Source organism: Fistularia commersonii, chromosome 19, assembly GCF_037954325.1.
Source record: "Fistularia commersonii isolate RoL2024-O1a breed Wild chromosome 19, RoL_Fcom_v1.0, whole genome shotgun sequence".
NCBI lineage: Eukaryota > Metazoa > Chordata > Actinopteri > Syngnathiformes > Fistulariidae > Fistularia > Fistularia commersonii.
The window spans coordinates 1470461-1488137 of record NC_141302.1 but is presented as its reverse complement, the minus strand read 5'-3'; the positions used below and the strand labels follow the sequence as shown (position 1 = coordinate 1488137).

The 17677-nt window shown below is 44.8% G+C and overlaps 2 protein-coding genes across 2 annotated transcripts; both read right to left on the bottom strand.

Annotated features, from left to right (window-relative positions):
* Window positions 1-8193: 8193 nt before the first annotated feature.
* Window positions 8194-9541, bottom strand: LOC147223330 (pancreatic secretory granule membrane major glycoprotein GP2-like). The gene is made up of 4 exons (XM_086166119.1): window positions 9276-9541; window positions 9001-9163; window positions 8819-8911; window positions 8194-8345 (listed from the first exon to the last, which is right to left on the bottom strand). Exons 1-3 carry the CDS (start codon window positions 9539-9541, stop codon window positions 8819-8821), a joined length of 522 nt encoding a protein of 173 aa, XP_086022245.1. The 3' UTR covers window positions 8194-8345.
* A 1023-nt stretch (window positions 9542-10564) lies between these two features.
* LOC147223329 (uncharacterized) lies at window positions 10565-17462 on the bottom strand. The gene is made up of 15 exons (XM_086166118.1): window positions 17411-17462; window positions 16977-17321; window positions 15240-15331; window positions 14929-15150; window positions 14756-14830; window positions 14289-14394; window positions 14058-14187; window positions 13187-13424; window positions 12902-13058; window positions 12635-12725; window positions 12223-12285; window positions 11930-12132; window positions 11414-11545; window positions 11132-11319; window positions 10565-10720 (listed from the first exon to the last, which is right to left on the bottom strand). Exons 1-15 carry the CDS (start codon window positions 17460-17462, stop codon window positions 10565-10567), a joined length of 2250 nt encoding a protein of 749 aa, XP_086022244.1.
* Between the last annotated feature and the right edge of the window lie 215 nt (window positions 17463-17677).

Genomic DNA, 17677 nt, shown 5'->3' with positions numbered 1-17677 from the left:
CCTTACCACTCGTCAGTTGAAGGAACTCCTCCGAAGTGATCTTCACCATAACTTCATGCCCCTGCAGCTTTCCATCTCCCTCCCCATCGTTGATTTGATTTCGCTGCAATTATTCTCCTTTTTTTGAGGCACCTAGTAAGTCCAATGATGGCCAGGACATTGTCCAAATATTTAATTTTTGCAAAGTCCTTCTTAAGCTGGACAGAAAGCAAAGTCATTTGTCTCTGAAGTTACCGGCCACCAGTTGTGCTTCTGTTTGTCACACAGCTGGACATGGCAGTGAAGAAACCCCCCCCACAAAAGCCGTCAGAGGCAGCTGAGAGAGAAATAGTTCCCTCACAGGCAACCACCTCCATATCTTTGTCAGTAGTCCGGCCATCTTTGCAAATTGTTCCCATTTGTCAAGGTCCATAGATCTCTCCCTTGTCAGAACAAGGGCCGTCACTGTTGACCTTAACCTGACTCAGATACACCCCTGATTTGAGCACTCAACTGGAAAATTGTGAAAATGTGCACATTTAATTGAACTGGACTCAATTTCTTTTGTCATGAATCGTTGTGCTCATACGTCATGCGCTACGTACATACCTAAGTACTTGAAAATCAGCCCCGGTTCTCCTTCTACCAAAGAGTGGGGATCCCAGTGTCTTGAATAACTCAGTGGGTTTCTGTCTGTCTGTTTGGAACGATACCTTAATTGCCAGGGAGCTTGGTGAAAAAAGAACAACTGTGGGAGCCATTGTCAGACAATGGAAGAGGCTAATGATGACAGTCAGTGTCTCTCGGACTGGGCCCCACAGAAGAGCTCTCCTCATGGGGCATCAATGATGCGAAGGAAGGTGAAGGATCAGCCCAGAACTACACGGGAGGAGCTGGTCAATGACCCGAAGACAGCCAGAACCACTGTTCCCAACTTTTCTCCAAGATCCGGAGGACTCATGGGAGAAAGTTTTGTGGTCAGATGAGACCAAAATAGAACTTTTTGGTCTTAACTCCATTCGCCGTGTTTGGAGGAAGAGGAAGGATGAGTATCATCCCAACAATACCTTACCTTCAGTGAAGCATGGTCGTGGAAGCGTCATGCTCTGGAGGTGTTTGGAAGCACAGGGCCTGGACAACTGCACTGTATGAAGGAGAGGATGAACGGGGCCGTGTACAGGTGCCGCATTCCCCAGGTCAAGCCACTTTTGAACCAGAAACAGCGGCAGAAGCGCCTGACCTGGGCTACAGAGGAGCAGCACTGGACCGTTGCTCAGTGGTCCAAAGTACTTTCTTCGGATGAAAGCAAATTTTGCATGTCGTTCGGAAATCAAGGTGCCAGAGTCTGGAGGAAGACTGGTGAGGAGGAAATGCCAAAATGCCTGAAGTCTAGTGTCAAGCACCCACAGCCAGTGATGCTCTGGGGTGCCAGATTTTGGATCACTCCATTCCTCCATCTGCTGAAAAGCTTTATGGAGATGAAGATTTCATTTTTTTGCACGACCTGGCACCTGCTCACAGTGCCAAAACCACTGGTAAATGGTTTACTGACCACGGTATTACTGTGCTCAACTGGCCTGCCAACTCTCCTGACCTGAACCCCGTGGAGAATCTATGGGATATTGTGAAGAGGAAGTTGAGACACCAGACCTAACACTGTGGATGAGCCTAATGCTGCTACCGAAGCATCCTGGGCCTCCAGAACACCTCAGCAGTGCCACCGGCCGGTTGCCTCCATGCCACGCTGCATTGAAGCAGTCATTTCTGCAAAAGGATTCCCGACCAAGTATTGAGTGCATAACTGAACATAATTATTTGAAGGTTGACTTTTTTTGTATTAAAAACGCTTTTTTTTTAGTGGTCAGATGACATATGCTAATTTTTCTTAGATAGAGATTTTTGGTTTTTCTTTACTTTTTTGCCAAAATCATCAACATTAAAACAATAAAAGGGTTGAACTACTTCAGTTGCGTGTGATGAATCTAAAATATATGAAAGTTTAATTTTTATGATTACATTATGGAACATTATGTAATATGTGAATTTTTGAGAAGGACCTGTATTGTGAAATATTGGGCAAAAACCTCCTTCCCTCAGTCAGAGCACTGAAGATGGCTCGTGGCTCGGTTTTCCAACACGACAATGTCCCCGAAGCACACGGCCACGAAAACCAAAGAGTGGCTCCGTAAGAAGCATATCAAGATTTTGGAGTGGCCCAGCCAGTCTCCAGACCGAAATCCAAGAGAAAATCCAAGGATTCATTTTTTTGTCATGACCCAAGTTCACTCTGATGACTTGACCTGAATTGAATCCGCCAGGGGTTCGCAGTCCGGACAGTAGCTGCTTACGGCCAGCCTTAGTAACGATGACGCGACTCACCCGGAACGATGCTACGGTCGCCACTTTCGCTTTTGAAGTATGTTGTGGGTATATTTGAAGTATTATTTAGTTCCTTCACCTGGCTTTTCGGCGGGATGTCCGTGTGGTATTTTCTACGAAAATGCCGATCCACATTACCCGTCTTTGGTATTGCGATGGTAGACCGGCAGATGAGGCAAACTCGAAAATGTCATTGTGGAAAAAAAGGTCCTCCTCCAATTCCGTATGCAAGCGGTACGTTTTTGTCGTCTCACTTGGCCCGGCTCCCCCACTCATTTTATACCCTTTCTTAAGTTTCAGAGGAAAAAAAAAACGTAGACTAAACATTGGCGGTAACGTTGCTGACTAGCCGGTTAGCTTTGCTGCACTTCGCTCCGTTGAAAAAATCAGATGTCATCAGACTGGCTGCCCCGTTTATCAATCAAGTGACGGGATGGATGATAGGCTGACGTCTATTTTTATTAATGTCACACAATCCACCAGTATTACCTTTGCGATGGACTGGTAGATGGCCATCAACGTACGGAGCACCCCTGACCTACAGGCACCGTTGGCCTCTGGAATTGTTAACATGGGCTTCTGGACCAAATATTACAATTGTTTGACTCAAGGGATGAAATCCTTATTCGACCCTGTAATTTTTGGGGGATTCTGTCTCTCACAATGATGGAAATGTTAGACCCTTCCATGATTTCCAAGTGGGAGAACTTGCAAAATCACAGAGGGATCAAACAAATACTTATTGGCTTGGCTGTATCTTTAAATGTGCCCAGGATCTACTGAGCAAGGAAATACAGCTTTGTTCATTTATTGCTGAAAATTTAATTACGAGAGTTCCTCATTCACAGAAACATTAGCAGGAAACTTTTCGATGTTTACATAATGCTGGTTCAAGATGCACTGTGCTATGGATGCCACAGTTACTGCTTGTATACTCCTTTTCTTAAACTCATCCCATTCTAGTTTTATATTCTCTGTTGTGCTGTACAGTGCAGGTCGTGCAGTGGCATCATGACCAGGACTCCCATGCATTATCCTGTTCACCCTGGTCAGCAGGTGGCTGAAGCCACACCGGTTAGACTCCTCCCTGAAACCACTGACCATGGTTGGAGGACGGAGAACCCGTCATTAGACACCGCATGGAAAGATCCCCATCTGAATCAAAATCAGGAACCTTCTTGCTGTGAGGCGGTCGGGCTCACCACTGCGACCATGACGCTGTAGATGAAATTGATGTGTACCGACAGGATCGATAGCCAGTCCAATGCCTCCCACGAGCCAAACTCAACACGGAAACCTGACGAAAAACAAACAAACCCACATGACCACTAAAAAGTGATGGCTTTCTTGCGGTTGATTTAAAGGTAAATCCATAAGAACCAGAATTAATAAATGGTTAAGTGATGGTTTGATATAAAAAAAAAAAAAGAAAATGAAAGAATTGGATTCCATGATGTGTCTCTTTCCGAGCTCTGTAGCTCCTAAAATTCTTCATTGTTGTCATTTCAACTTATACAAAATAGACTTGAAAATAAATGTTTGTGAAACTTAAAGAAGAGACCAAACAAGTCAACAGTGTGTTCCTGGGTCATTACATCAATTAGGTGTCGTGCACACCCCCTATGGGACTGTCACATCAGGTTGATTTTGTCCTTTATGCTCCTGCCATGAACTGACAGCTTGACTTTAGAAAAATGTTGATAATCTTGTTGAGCAACTGAACAAGAGCCAAATCAGCTTTTTAATTAAAACTGTGAGCAGTGTTCCCTCCCCGGAGGCATGACATGTGTGCTTAGAATTGAACGAAAGCAGCTACTTGACCTTCAGCTATTCTCTAATGATCAGGTGTATGTTAAAGCGACCTCACCCAGGGGATCGTTCTCATTTCTCACATTACCTCTGAGTGATGGTGTTTATCTGCAGTGTGTGTGTGAGATCAAAGCGTCGCAGGCTTCAGGCTTTTTAAAAATCTCATTTCAAAAAATGATCTGATGTCAGAAGATTGTCAGACACATTGTGGTACGCTCATCGCCATGAGGCAATTTGAAACCCATAAGATTTGAATCACCTCGAATGCTTAGACAATGAGGAGCCATCATATTATATAGGTATTTGATAAGACATTTTATGCAAATTTACTGTATCCAAAGCTAACCGCTGCCTCTGCTAACTGGAACCTGATCTTAGTCTTCTTTTTGGATTCTCCCTGAGTAGGGTGGTCACGGTGGATCATCTGTTTCCATCTTTCCTTGTCCACTGTCACACCCACTTACTGCATATCCTCCCACATCACGTTCACAAATCCCTTCTTCGGTATCCCCCTTTCCCCCCTGCCTCGCAACTACCGTACATTTCCAACATTATTCGACCAAAACACAGTGGAACCTTGACTTGTGGGGCTCTTCCGAGATACGAGCCGCTGCGTGGTTTTTGCTTTGTTAGGAGTGAGGAGTGAGCGCTTGACACCGCCGCGGCCGCCGCTGTCCATGAAATGCCATTCGAAAACAAGTCGGACGCGGCGCCCGCCACTAGGTGGCCATCTTCACCTGCTTTCCACTCTACTCATTGCTCCGAACAGTTGTCCCAAAATTACTTGGCCTAAGGCTTGGCTCTCTTATGGAAAGGCCCATTCCACAATTTTGATGATTTTATAAACTGGTGTCTTGCAATACGCTATTAATCAAAGTAATCATAATAACTATTACTATAACTTCTTTGCTCTCAAGAAGGAGATGTGATTTATTGCATGGTGAAAGTGTTGGAGGTGCTCATGTGAAATGCAAGTTCACGTTGCATTATGGCTGTAGATAGGCCTCAGCCAACAGGAGGCCTTCTCGTCAGACATGGGATTTATGTCTCTTTGAAGCGAGCCAGATTTTCTCAAGTGCATTCATTCATGTAAAATTTTGATAGTAAAACCCAGTACTTTTCTCAAAAATCCTCTAAGCATCAAACAAAACCAGAGAAAAATGTACTAGAAGCCCACGAGCGCTACTAGTTTAAAACCTCCAATGGGGTAGTGAACTCTCCTGGGATGTATCGTGGCCTGTACCCTGAGCAACGGCCATGCAAATCATAATTCAACGGGGGGGAAGCATCATCCTTCTAGTATGATATCAAATGAGAAAACAAGGAGGAAGTATCAAAGATAAGGATGCGGGAGGAGATTTGTGGCCGGTGAGGCGCCGGCTCCGTCGGGGTTAGATGTACAACTGTAAGAACTCAAAAGAGTATCTTATTCCCTATTTGATTGGTAGCACGCTTCTGGTAAGGTTTCATATCACATCAGCATACCTCCCTCTCAAACACACTAGCGTTTCGATATAATTTTTATAACAAGCCGGAAATAAAACAGCGTCAGACTGACAAGAGGGTCCAGATCTTCCATGAGAGAGTGCTTCCTTTATCGTGCCAAGAGACCCCGGATGGACTAAATGTGCTACGTACCCTCCTCCTTGCTTTTAAAACTTTAAACTTTGGTGTTTTAATCCATTTTAATTCAGGTTGCTCATCAATAGAATAACAAGAAAGTCACTTAAGATCTTTTATTTATTTATTTTTTTCCCAATCCTTTTTTTTTTTTTTTTTTTTTTTTTAAACTTGGTCTTGTCTCTGCAAACCATTTGCGGTCTTACCTTTTTTGGTATACGAAGTCCATGCACCTATTCCTCTCCACCAAGAGTATTTTGTTGTATTTGTCTTATTTCTCTAATGAAGGGTGCCAGTAAGAGGCTGCAGAAAAGTCATTGTGTGTATGGTAATATAATGAAACTTTTTGCAAACATTATATTGGCGATAAACTGAGAAACAGAAATAAGCACGGGCCATGCAACTCAGTCGGTGAGGGATTGTGCGTTGAGAGGTGAGTGCGACTTGCTTCCAACCGTTTGTGGAGGAGAGCCGTTCAGAAGATTGGTGCATTTTTGAACGTCCCCATTTGTCGTAGGACCCCTGCAAATGGATGTGTAGGTGGGCCGCTAGCTAGGTGTGGGGGTCAGCTGGACTAACGAGTAAGAGGGAAGTTATCTGTGATGCAAGATTTAAAATAACAAAGATAGCTTTAATGACTCAGTGGAATCTAGTCGTCTTCTTCTTTCGGCTTTTCTCTTCAGGGGTCTCCACAGCGAATCAGCTTTCTCCATCAAACCCTATTCTCTGTATGCTCCTCTCTCACACCAACTACCTTCATATCTTCTCTCACGACGTCCATAAATCTTCTCTTTGGTCTTCCTCCAGACCTCTTGCCTGGCAGCTCCAATTCCAGCATCCGTCTACCAATATATTCACTATCCCTCCTCTGTCCATGACCCAACCATCTCAGTCTGGCTTCTCCGATCTTCTCTCCAAACCCTCGAACATGTGATGTTCCTCTGATAGACTCATTCCTGATCCTCTCCATCCTGGTCACTCCCAAAGAGAACCTCAACATCTTCATCTCTGCAACCTCTCGTTCTGCCTGCTGTCTTTTGGTCCAAACATCATCTGCTGGTCTCACCTCTGTCTTGTACACTTTTCCTTTTGTTCTGGCCGATAGTCTTCCATCTCTTGGTACCCCTGACACTTTTCTCCACCCATTCCAACCTGCTTGGACCCGTCTCTTCACTTCTTTTCCACACTCTCCGTTGCTCTGGACTGTTGACACCAAGTACCTGAAATCCTCCAGCTTCTTGATCTCCACTCCCTGTAGCCTCACCGTTCCACCCGAGTTCCTCTCATTCACAAACATATATTCTGTCTTGCTGCGACTAACTTTCATCCCTCTCCTTTCCAGAGCATACCTCCACCTCTCTAGATTTTCCTCTACCTGTTTTCTGCTCTCACTGCAGATCACAATGTCATCCGCAAACATCATGGTCCATGGGGATTCCTGTCTCACTTCATCTGTCAGCCTATCCATCACCATTGCGAACAAGAAGGGCCTCAGAGCTGATCCCTGATGGAGTCCCACCTCCACCTTGAACTTCTCTGTTACCCCTACAGCACACCGTACCAGTGTCTCACAGCTAGCATACATGTCCTGCACCAGTCTAACATACTTCTCTGCCACTCCAGATTTCTTCATACAATACCAGAGCTCCTCTTTTGGCACCCTGTCATATGCTTTTTCTAAGTCTACAAAAACACAATGCAGCTCCCTCTGGCCTTCTCTGTACTTCTCTGTTTGCATTCTCAGAGCAAATACTGCATCTGTAGTACTCTTACTCAGTGGAATCTAGTAGACTGGAAAAACACTGTACACCTGATAAAACAAAGATTTGGTTTAGTTCAAAAGATATTTCACAAAGTTTTGTGACTGATGGGGGCGACCTAAAATTGTCGGGACGTCTGAGCATTATTGTCTCACTTGCAGACTTGCAGGTTTATTCAGCCACAGTGAATTCTGCTGATTGTAGACCGTGCTAAAATGAAATTGATTCTGCCTCGGAAGCTGTTATTTTTTAATCTTGTCATATGATGTTGAGCTGAGGAAATGAAGACTCAGGGGCCTGATTGACTGTAGCTTTTCAGGCACGTCACCCATCAACAAACATGCAAGCAGTCTTGACAATACTTTTGAAAGCATTTAACAAGGTTTATGGCAGAAATGTTACACGTCTGATGTAAAATGTATTAACTCATGAATACGTATTTCCCCTGTGAATCTCAGAGTAGGAGAAAAATAACAATTCCTGTCTGCTTGTACCACTGATATTTCTTTATTTTTTATTTTTTCCCCATTCCATCACATGACCAAACAGAAACATTGAAGATAGAAACAAGAAATCCGAAACACTGCTGCGTCCCATGAACTTAATGTTCATGGGAAACTTAATGTAGAGATCAGTGTGCCCCTAGATTAATATTGCTTAAATTCACCACGCCCCGAGGGCCCCGCACATGTTGATTCTGTAAGAGTAAAGAGGAAGTATCCGGGCTGCGGATCGGGATGCTGCAGGTGTTGGACTCGTGCAGGATGGTCAGTCTGCCTGAGTCCAAATGGAAGTCAACTGACAAGACAAGCATCCCATGATTGAATGATCGAAGCGCTTCCTCATTCATGTTCATGCTAATCACCATCCTCACCAAGTTAAAGCCAAACAACATTAAATTGAATAACATCATTTCAGATGCTTGTCGTATAAAATATCATACGTCCACAGCAAATTCCAGGTTCAAATCGCAGCAATTACTTGATATGATCTTTCTAAGTTTCAAAGTTATAAATCTTGAGCTCAGCTGTGATGCTGCACATGTTTTCTTGCGTTTAAATGAGGATAAAGCCATGTCATTAAAATGGTAATTATAATTTCATATTTAAAGGTCTTTCCATCAGACCGTCAGAACACCTTCAAGCATTTGAACAGAGTTAAGCATTTTTGTGTATCAGCTAGCTGTTGCTGGCCTTTAGCATCTCCTGGAACATCACTTGTAGTTTATGTTGTGAAATAATTTTTGGACTTATGTGAAAAAACAACTGTACCTAGTTGGTCCATGTGAGTCCAATAATGGCCGGGACATCATCCAAATATTTATTCCGCAGGGATCTGCGTTTCCGAACATTTTTACCACAGTCCTGGAACATAAAGACGCACAGAGACCTCCTTTTAGCAAGGACCTTCTCAGTCTGGACAGAAGCACAGAAGCATTAGTGTCTGAAGTTACCGGGCTGCAGTTGTGGTTCTGCTTGTCACACAGCTGGATTTTGCAGTGCAGAAAGATGTTACCCCTGGATCCAGAAAACTGGAACATGTTGAAGGAGAACGAGTTTTCCAAGCCATCTCCATTATCGTAAACCGTCACCGTGTCGTCGTCGCTGCTCGAACAGCTGCGCGGAAGAATAAACAAGACCATATGTTGATGAAAAAGGGTCAGGCCGTGGCGATGACGCAAAAGACGTGTCCATGCAAGCGCTTCGGTAGGAGAGCAAGCTATCTCACCCGTCGCTGATCAGGTAGTGTTTCATGTCAGCGTCAGCCATATCTTCGGTGGTTGCCCAGCAGGAGTCCGTCACCACAGCTACCAGGTTGGTATCCAACCCGTCTGTGGTCAGCACCACCCAGACCTTCTGGTCTAGGAAGATGTCAGTGTTGGAATGGATCTCTTCCAAGTGTGTGGCATCAGTGAAGGCCATCAGAGACAAAGTGTAGTCCCACTTTTCTGAGACTATGTGCTGGACGACAGAGCTGTGGACAAAGAGAACCATTTTATATACGATCTGTTTCCTTGGGCATTGGAGGTAAAAGCAGCGTCAAAGCCAGAAACCCATTTCAATCAACAAAAGCACTTCACTAGTATATTAGTATATACTATTTTGTCTTATTTTTCATTTCTATTTATTTATTTGTTTTAATTGACCTGAATTTGCCAGAACTCATTTTAGCAATGTTTTCTGCTTTTCAGTCTATCATGATATTTTAGATCAAGAAGTTGGAGGATTTCAGGCGCTCAGGGTCAACGGTCCAGAGCAATGAAGAGTGTGGAGAACAGGTGAAGAGACGGGTTCAAGCAGGGTGGAATGGGTGGAGAGAAGTGTCAGGGGTACGATGCGATAGAAGACTATCGGCCAGAATGAAAGGAAAGGTGTACAAGGCTGTGGTGAGGCCGGCGACGCTGTATGGACTAGAAACAGTTCCAGTAGTGAAAAGACTGGAGGCAGAGCTGGAGGTCACAACAATGAAGATGCTGAAGTTCTCTTTGGGAGTGACCAGGATGGATGGGATCAGGGATGAGTCTATCAGAGGAACAACACATGTTAGATGTTTTATGAGAGAAGGTCAGAGAAGCCAGACTGAGATGGTTGGGTCATGTGCAGAGGAGGGATGGAGAATATATTGGTAGACGGATGCTGGAATGGGAGCTGCCAGGCATGTAGAAGGTAGAAGACCAAAGAGAAGATTTATGGACGTAGTGAAAGAGGATATGAAGGTAGTTGGTGTGAGAGAGGAGGATACAGAGAATACGGTTAGATGTAGAAAGTTGACTCGCTGTGGCGACACCTGAAGGGAAAAGCCGTAGGGAGAAGAAGAAGTCTGTCGTGATATTTTGTGGGTTTTTGCCAGAGATTGCCATTGCATGTTGTTGGATGTACAGATTCTAAGAGACTCATCGAAACGCAAGATCCGAGTGTCGCTGTAAGAGCTAGTGGTGCGAGACCGAAGACACAATTTTTGTCGTTCTATGATTGCATTACGATAATCCGTTTCATCACCCTTCTCTGTGACACCACTCACTTCTCTTTGATGGTGAAGGACATGATCTTTGTTTCAGGCTGGTTGTGGAAGCAGGCAAAGTCGACGTGGACTTGGTCTTCGCGAGTGATCATGTTGTCAGTGTTGTCCTCATGCTGGATGAGGTTCTTGTACATAACATGGGTCTCATTGGCCTGTAGGTTTGCAAGGTTTGAAATGAATTTGCGTTTGTTCACCAAAAAGAGGGCAGTTTTGGTCTATGGGTAGGAGGAAATGTATCCCAACAAATAGAAATGAGCTGAAAACCTCTTGACAAAAGTGACAATTGTGTCAAAATTATAGATGGAACACCAGAGTGTTGAACTGAGAGTAATCATTGCACTGTCAGAAAGCTTTTAAATGCATTATGTTTAAAAAAAAAAAGTTTATATATTTGGATAAGGAAAGTTACAAGATTACCAAGAAATGTCACCTAAAAACTTGTTTCATAAAGGATGACACTTTTTAGTGACAACATAATTCTATTTGTATTCATCAAAATTATATTAGCAACGATGGGGCAGAGACTTTGCAACAGAGGCCGGCGGAGTCGTGTCACCACCCACCGTGACCACTGTGCCGCAGGTGTTGACACGGTCGAACGTGAAGGCCACCATGTGGTCCTCGTCGCTCCGTTCACCCCTGCAGGATTCGTCGTTAAGATGCAACTTTGTGTAGTCGACACTATTTTCCTCCAAAAGACAACCGATTAAAGTGACCTTGGCGGTGTTGTCGACACAGAATGTCAGCTCACCTGAACAAGGACAGTATTCAGAAGGGAAGTTCATGTATCGATGCGTGCTAAACCTGTTCATTCTGCTATGATGCTGGCATCCCAGAAAACCTACCGTATATCCCCTTAGCTTTGAGTGGCTCCGCGTAAAGGGCCCGACAGAAGCAGCCCAAGTCTCCATTCGACGTCACAGCGCAGTACTCGTGAGGACTGCACATTGCCCCCCCACAGAAGCCGACAGGCGCATCTGATGCAGATACAATGATACGATTGATGTTTGCAAACGGCTGTGTAAAGCTGCACTGCAGTCAGTCACCATCCGCATACCAATATGTCAAAACCTCTGCGCTAATGGAAACGTTTTGCAATGTTTACCCCGCCACTTTTGTGTTTGTCATGTAGAATTCACTGTTTACACAATGCGTAGCAAGCCTGCTATCTGCTAAATCAGACCAGGTGTTGTGATGTCACTTGATACAACCCTGATTTGAGTTGTTAAACATGTATTTCAACACGTGGAAATTTCCTGAAATCGAGGTTTAATCGGAAATCTTCTCTCAGGTCTTATTAATCGGGAACTATCTTTTAAATGTACTCGATGATATCCGAAAAGGTTTTCTTGTTATCTTACCGCATCCGGGGGTTACCCTCCAGTTGTCCAGTTCGTTCCTCAGCCGTGTCTCACAGACTTGGATGTACGCTTCCACAAAATGACAGTAGAGGCCGTCAACGTTCGGATAGGTGCACATAGTTTGACTACAGGCGTTGATGTACGGCGTTGGGTCGATCCTCTCGTTGCAGTCGCTGAACGGAGCCTCCCTCAGTATGTTACAGCTAGAGGCATATGTCACAAGTCAAAACTCCTGCGATGTCACAGTGGTCTCACATAAAATGACTTTGTTTTCTGTGGATGAAGCCGCTCACTTTATAGTCATCAAGTCACAGTTGATCGAAGGGTCGTCGTCTTCACTGTTCACTGCATAACATCTACGGAGACGAACAATAGAAGGTCACTTCCCTAGCGATTGTCCTATGGGGCTACAGGGTCTGCTCGGGATGGACACTGTAAAGTAAGTCGTACACGTTGGGTTTCCATGGACTGATTATCAGATTAGGAAAATGTACGGTGTGCGAAGACTAAGGTTTACTATGACCTGCGAGGTAAGGTTTATTGGGAGGTGGAGTCTAGGGTTGGGGTTGAGATCCTATTCCTCTATAGACATGGACGTTTACTGAGACTCGTGTTTAGCTGGAACACCATCTTTTAGGAGGACATCAAGATTAAGGTGATACAGAGGTCATTCGGGATATGGAGATGGAAGTTGTGGGGTCTTACCCAGCAGGATTGTCGTCACTGAGCAGCGCTCCGTCAAAATTGTCGGCTTGTGCACACAAACCAGCCATGTCTGGGATTACTTCAGGTGGTCCTGGACAGATCACGGTTCAGGAGAGAATGCGGGTCAGATCAGTGCCAGAAAAGGTCAGCGACTTGCATAACAATCCCAACATAATCAATACCGAAACTGCAGTCGATGTTTAAACAGGAACAGACCGTCTTAATGTTGTTGGCTGTTTAAACTTGGTATCATCAAGTGTTTTGTACCTTCTATTCTAATTTTCGCCATGTTGCCGTCAAAGAAGATATGAACCGCATGACCGGTGAGCTGTTTCTTTGCCATGATTCCACTTGAATCTATAGAGAGCTCCACGCCACCATGCATGGTGGGTGTATCAGTGAGCGTCAACTCCACGCCGTCCAACTGTGTGACATCAGAGAGTCAAAGTAAAGGAACACGAATCCTGAATTGATTTTACTCTGTGTAAGCTCTGTGGCACAGTCCAGATACTTCTGAACTGAGGACTAGTCGAGATAACTCATGCAGCTTACATAAACTTTCCCAGTTGACGCCAATCGAAAGATGTTGTCAGCGCTGCGCAACTCCAAGCTCTCCAAAAGGCTTATGTCTTTACGGCGACGTTCTCCGAAGTGTCCATGTATCATGAAATCGGGGTCCTCGTCGAGATTTAGCAAATGGTATGAACAGCGATCGCGAATGGTGCTCACGTTGTTATGAACGTCAATGAGAGTCGGACCGTTCACAATGCAGGAGATGTCCAGTTCACACCTGTTCAGATTGGAGAGAACAAGATCATTTTTGTTGTTGCAGGGAGAAAGCCCTTCAGTGTATCACGGCTCCAGCCTCCAGCTAGGTGTCAAAAACAGTTTACCAGTGAAAAGAATGATGCCATTAATGTGCATAAAATTATCATCAATTTCTGATCTCAGAAGATCTTAAACTCAGTTTTGTGTTCATGTTTATTTCAGGGGGCTGACGCCCCTTAGATTTAGTGATTTTTTTTTATTTTTTATTCCTTCTTTTTTGCCTATACATATAATTACCCAAACCATATTCCTCAGAATGTAGTAATAGTTGAATGAGAACTAGATGAACATAGACATATGCACATAATGTACACGTTCTTCAGTGAGGTCGAAGTTAGAATATTGTGCTGGAGATGTACGAGGATTCAGTCGTTGGAAATATGGCCAGTGTCTTTTTTTGTAACCCGCTAGTCCTGATCATGTAAGGTTTTTTTTTTTTTTTTTTTTTTATCCTTGCAATTGATCACAGTTGTAAATGAACACCCTTTTTGGTGAGTAATCCCGAAAAAACGCAAACCGAAAGAACTGTCGCTAGTTAAAGACAATGTGCTTTCTGAACTTAGATTTTCTGAACCAAAAAGTCAAACTTATTTACTCGTTGATGCCAACACAGCGGTCATTGAGGCCACACTGACTGCTTTCAAGTGTGGAGGAGAAAGTGCAGATTGAGCTCTTGCAGTGGTCTGAATCAGTCAAAACCTCGTCACCTTCTTTAAAGACTCCATCTGTGGAGTAGAAGAATCTAGTTACAGTTCTGGTTTTGAATTGCAACCAAAATCAGAGCTTTTTTCCGATCGGAGCCGCAAAGATGATCGTGTTCACTGACCCTCATGTCTGCATCCACTGATGTCAAAGTAGTTCAGACCACCTGCTTCCTCTACTGTCAGTGCTTCGGAGACCATCTCTTCTGTGTTGGCCAGAATGGTGATTTCCTACCAGGAGAAGATGCAAGGTTAGACGTAAACTAAAGAGTTACTCGAAAACTGTCGCTTTTAGTAGCTCAAAGCTACTTGGTTGTAGAAGGTTGTAGAAATCCAACTCTCTGTCCTGCTCTGAGAAACATATATTTCATTCATTTCGGAGATCATCATTAGGGCTTGCCGTCCGTCCAAAATCAACCGCGTATGTGATGTTTTGAGATTTTGCTTGTTCATCTCTCCACGCCAAATGTCTCCTTAGAAATGTCTGACTAGAACGTGATCTAGTGCATTCGAGTGCAATAAAGTCCTAATTCGCTGCTTGTTTGTCTAAAACCGTCAAGTAGTAATTCAGTCATTGTCTGGTTTCACTCACCACATCGTCTCCAGTGAATTTTCCAGTGAAAAAGAAAACGGCCTCGGCTCCAAAGTTGTGGAGGATGTATCTAGTCTGTGAAAAATCACCAGAGGAGGTCCTGTTAAAGTCACACCCTGGAGCTTGAACGCTACCGCAGATGTTTGTCACACAGTTAAGGTGGTCACACTCACGTTTGTGTCAATGATTAGCTCGTAGAAGCAAATTCCAGAACCCATGACGTTTGCCAGGTTCTCTTTGATGTGGCTTTCAAGGTTGCTGCTGATAGATGAATGAAGCCTCAGTACACCAGACGACGCAGTGTATCGCGCCCCGATGATGCAGTCGTCGTTGTCATCATTTTCATCATAATGGGCGCTAAAACAAATGGCTACGACATCTGTGACGAAGCTGACCTGTTTATGATTGAGACACAATTGGAATCATCGGGACACAAATTTGGGACATCAAATGTGCGGCAAACGTCACAACGGCCACTACTCACAAAGAGTTTGTCATACGTCTTTCCATAAAAGGTGATGGGACAATCACTGATGTCCAGCTGATCGTCGCCGGAAAACTCTATGCCCTCTGGATCTGATGGTGTCGAGACAAGAGGACTGAACATAAGTTTGCCTGGCGTATTTGGGCGTTGCCTGCTAACGCCAAGCTAACATCAGGTAAATGATCCTTTGGTTTGAACAGGTTCAGATGAAGCCATATCCTCTCGACCCCACAGGTTTGGAAAAACTGATCAGACATAGTCTGATTCCGACATGTTCCTCTCCTGATCAGTTTCACTGGCATCAGAAACACTGATATCCATATTGTCTGTACTAACACTTACCTTCACATTGAACCCCTGCGTCACTGTCATGTCCACACGTGACGTCGTCCGCCTTGGCACAGTCTGACAACAGCGATTCGTCTCCGGTACAGTCAACTCCATCTAGCCAAACTGGACCTGTGCCTTCGCCATAAGTTAAGTCAGTGACTGCTTGCGTGGCTGCACCGCAGCCCAGCTGTCTGCACACAACCTCAGCATCGTTTTGATCCCAGCCTGCATCACACACTGTCCCCCAGTAGCCGTGGGAGAAGAACTCCACCCTGCCTTGGCAGCGGTTGTCTGAGTTGGCAAGCCTCACTGTAGTACGGGGCGTCGGATTGGTGTTGGTTTCTGAAATAGAGAAACACAAGTCTCTGCAAACCCAGGTCTCACAACCAGTTGTTACGTGTGGATGGACAAAGTGGTTTAGAGTGCTTAAGAAAACACAAGACATGATATAATACGATATCTTCTTCTTCTCCTTTCGGCTTTTCCCTTCAGGGGTCGCCACAGCGAATCAACCTTCCCCATCTGACCCCATTCTCTGGATCCTCCTCTGTCACACATACTCCCTTCTCTTTGGTCTTCCCCTAGACCTCCTGCCTGGCAGCTCCGATTCCAGCATCCGTCTACCGATATATTCACTTTCCCTCCTCTGTCCATCTCAGTCTGGTCTCACCACTGTCTAGTACACCTTTCCTTTCATTCTGGCTGATAGTTTTCTATCACATAGTACCCCTGACACTTTTCTTCCCCCATTCCAACCTGCTTGAACCCGTAACATAATATAATATAATATAATGTAATATAATATACATCACTTCTATCTAATCACAAGTATCAGATCAAACTTGGTCCCAGATGCCAAACATTGATGCAAATACTTCAGTACTTCAGTGTGGTACCATGATGTATACATACGTTCACAGACGACGCCAGCATCTTCATCATGATCGCAGTAATCAATCGCAAATGCGTCTTTTTCACAGTCCAGCAGTGATGTCTCATCTCCTTGACACTCTGCATCTGACATCCAGATGGGCCCATTCCCCATCCCAAATGTATTTCCATCTTGAGACAGTAAAGCTGAGCCGCAGCTCAGCTGCTGACAAACCACCTCAGCATCAGAAATGTCCCAGTCGTCATCGCACACAGTTCCCCATTCACCATTGTGAAAGACCTCAACTCTGCCGGCGCATGGGATGTCTGTGCCGACCAGCCTCACCGGAGGACTTGGCGGGGTGACTGGGGTAGCCTCTGGATAAAGTCAAGTAGAAGACAAAGGGAGGGGAAGTCTTTGAACCAAGCCACAAATAGACATCACTGCTACGCTGTCTGTAAGCATTGGACATTACCAGTGTCGACCTAATCGTGGTCATACGTATGTTAAAGAACGAGCCGAACGTTTTGACTTACGTTCACAGACAACACTGACATCGTCGTCATGATCACAGGAGCCCGTGTCTCCAAAATCTGGAAGGTCACAGTCTGTGAGCGCTGCCTCATCTCCGTCACAGTCAGCCCCGTCCAGCCAGATGTCACCGCTGCCCGGCCCAAATACTGAATCTTCGTAGGTTACTATAAGCGAGCCGCAGTTCATCTGCCGACACACAACCTCGGCAGCGTCGTCATCCCAGCTATCTTCACAAATTGTTCCCCAGTCGCCGTCGTTGTAGATCTCCACTCTGCCAGAACAAGCGCTGTCACTGTTGTCGTTGACCAGCCTCACATCACCTTGGCTTTGAGCATTCACTGTAAAACCTGTGCAAATGAGCACATTCAATCGTACCTTTCTTTGTTTCTGGATTAAATTGTGATGATTTGACAACAAAACATGTAACCATTCCAACCTGCTAAAGTCCCTATCAGCAGGATCAACAGCGGCCCAGCAACGGTCTTCATCGCGAACCAAATGCGAGACGGAAACCTGACAAAGTACAGTGCAATCAGCAAAGGTTGATAGCTCTCTTAGGGGTCGATTGAGAGTTGCCATTCGTAAGTGATGACGCGACACAAAAGAAATGAAATAGGACAGTTGCAATTGGATTCCATGAAGTGGATGGCTTTCCCAGCTCAGGCGCTCCTGAAGTTCCTCACATTGCTGCCTCTTCAACTCA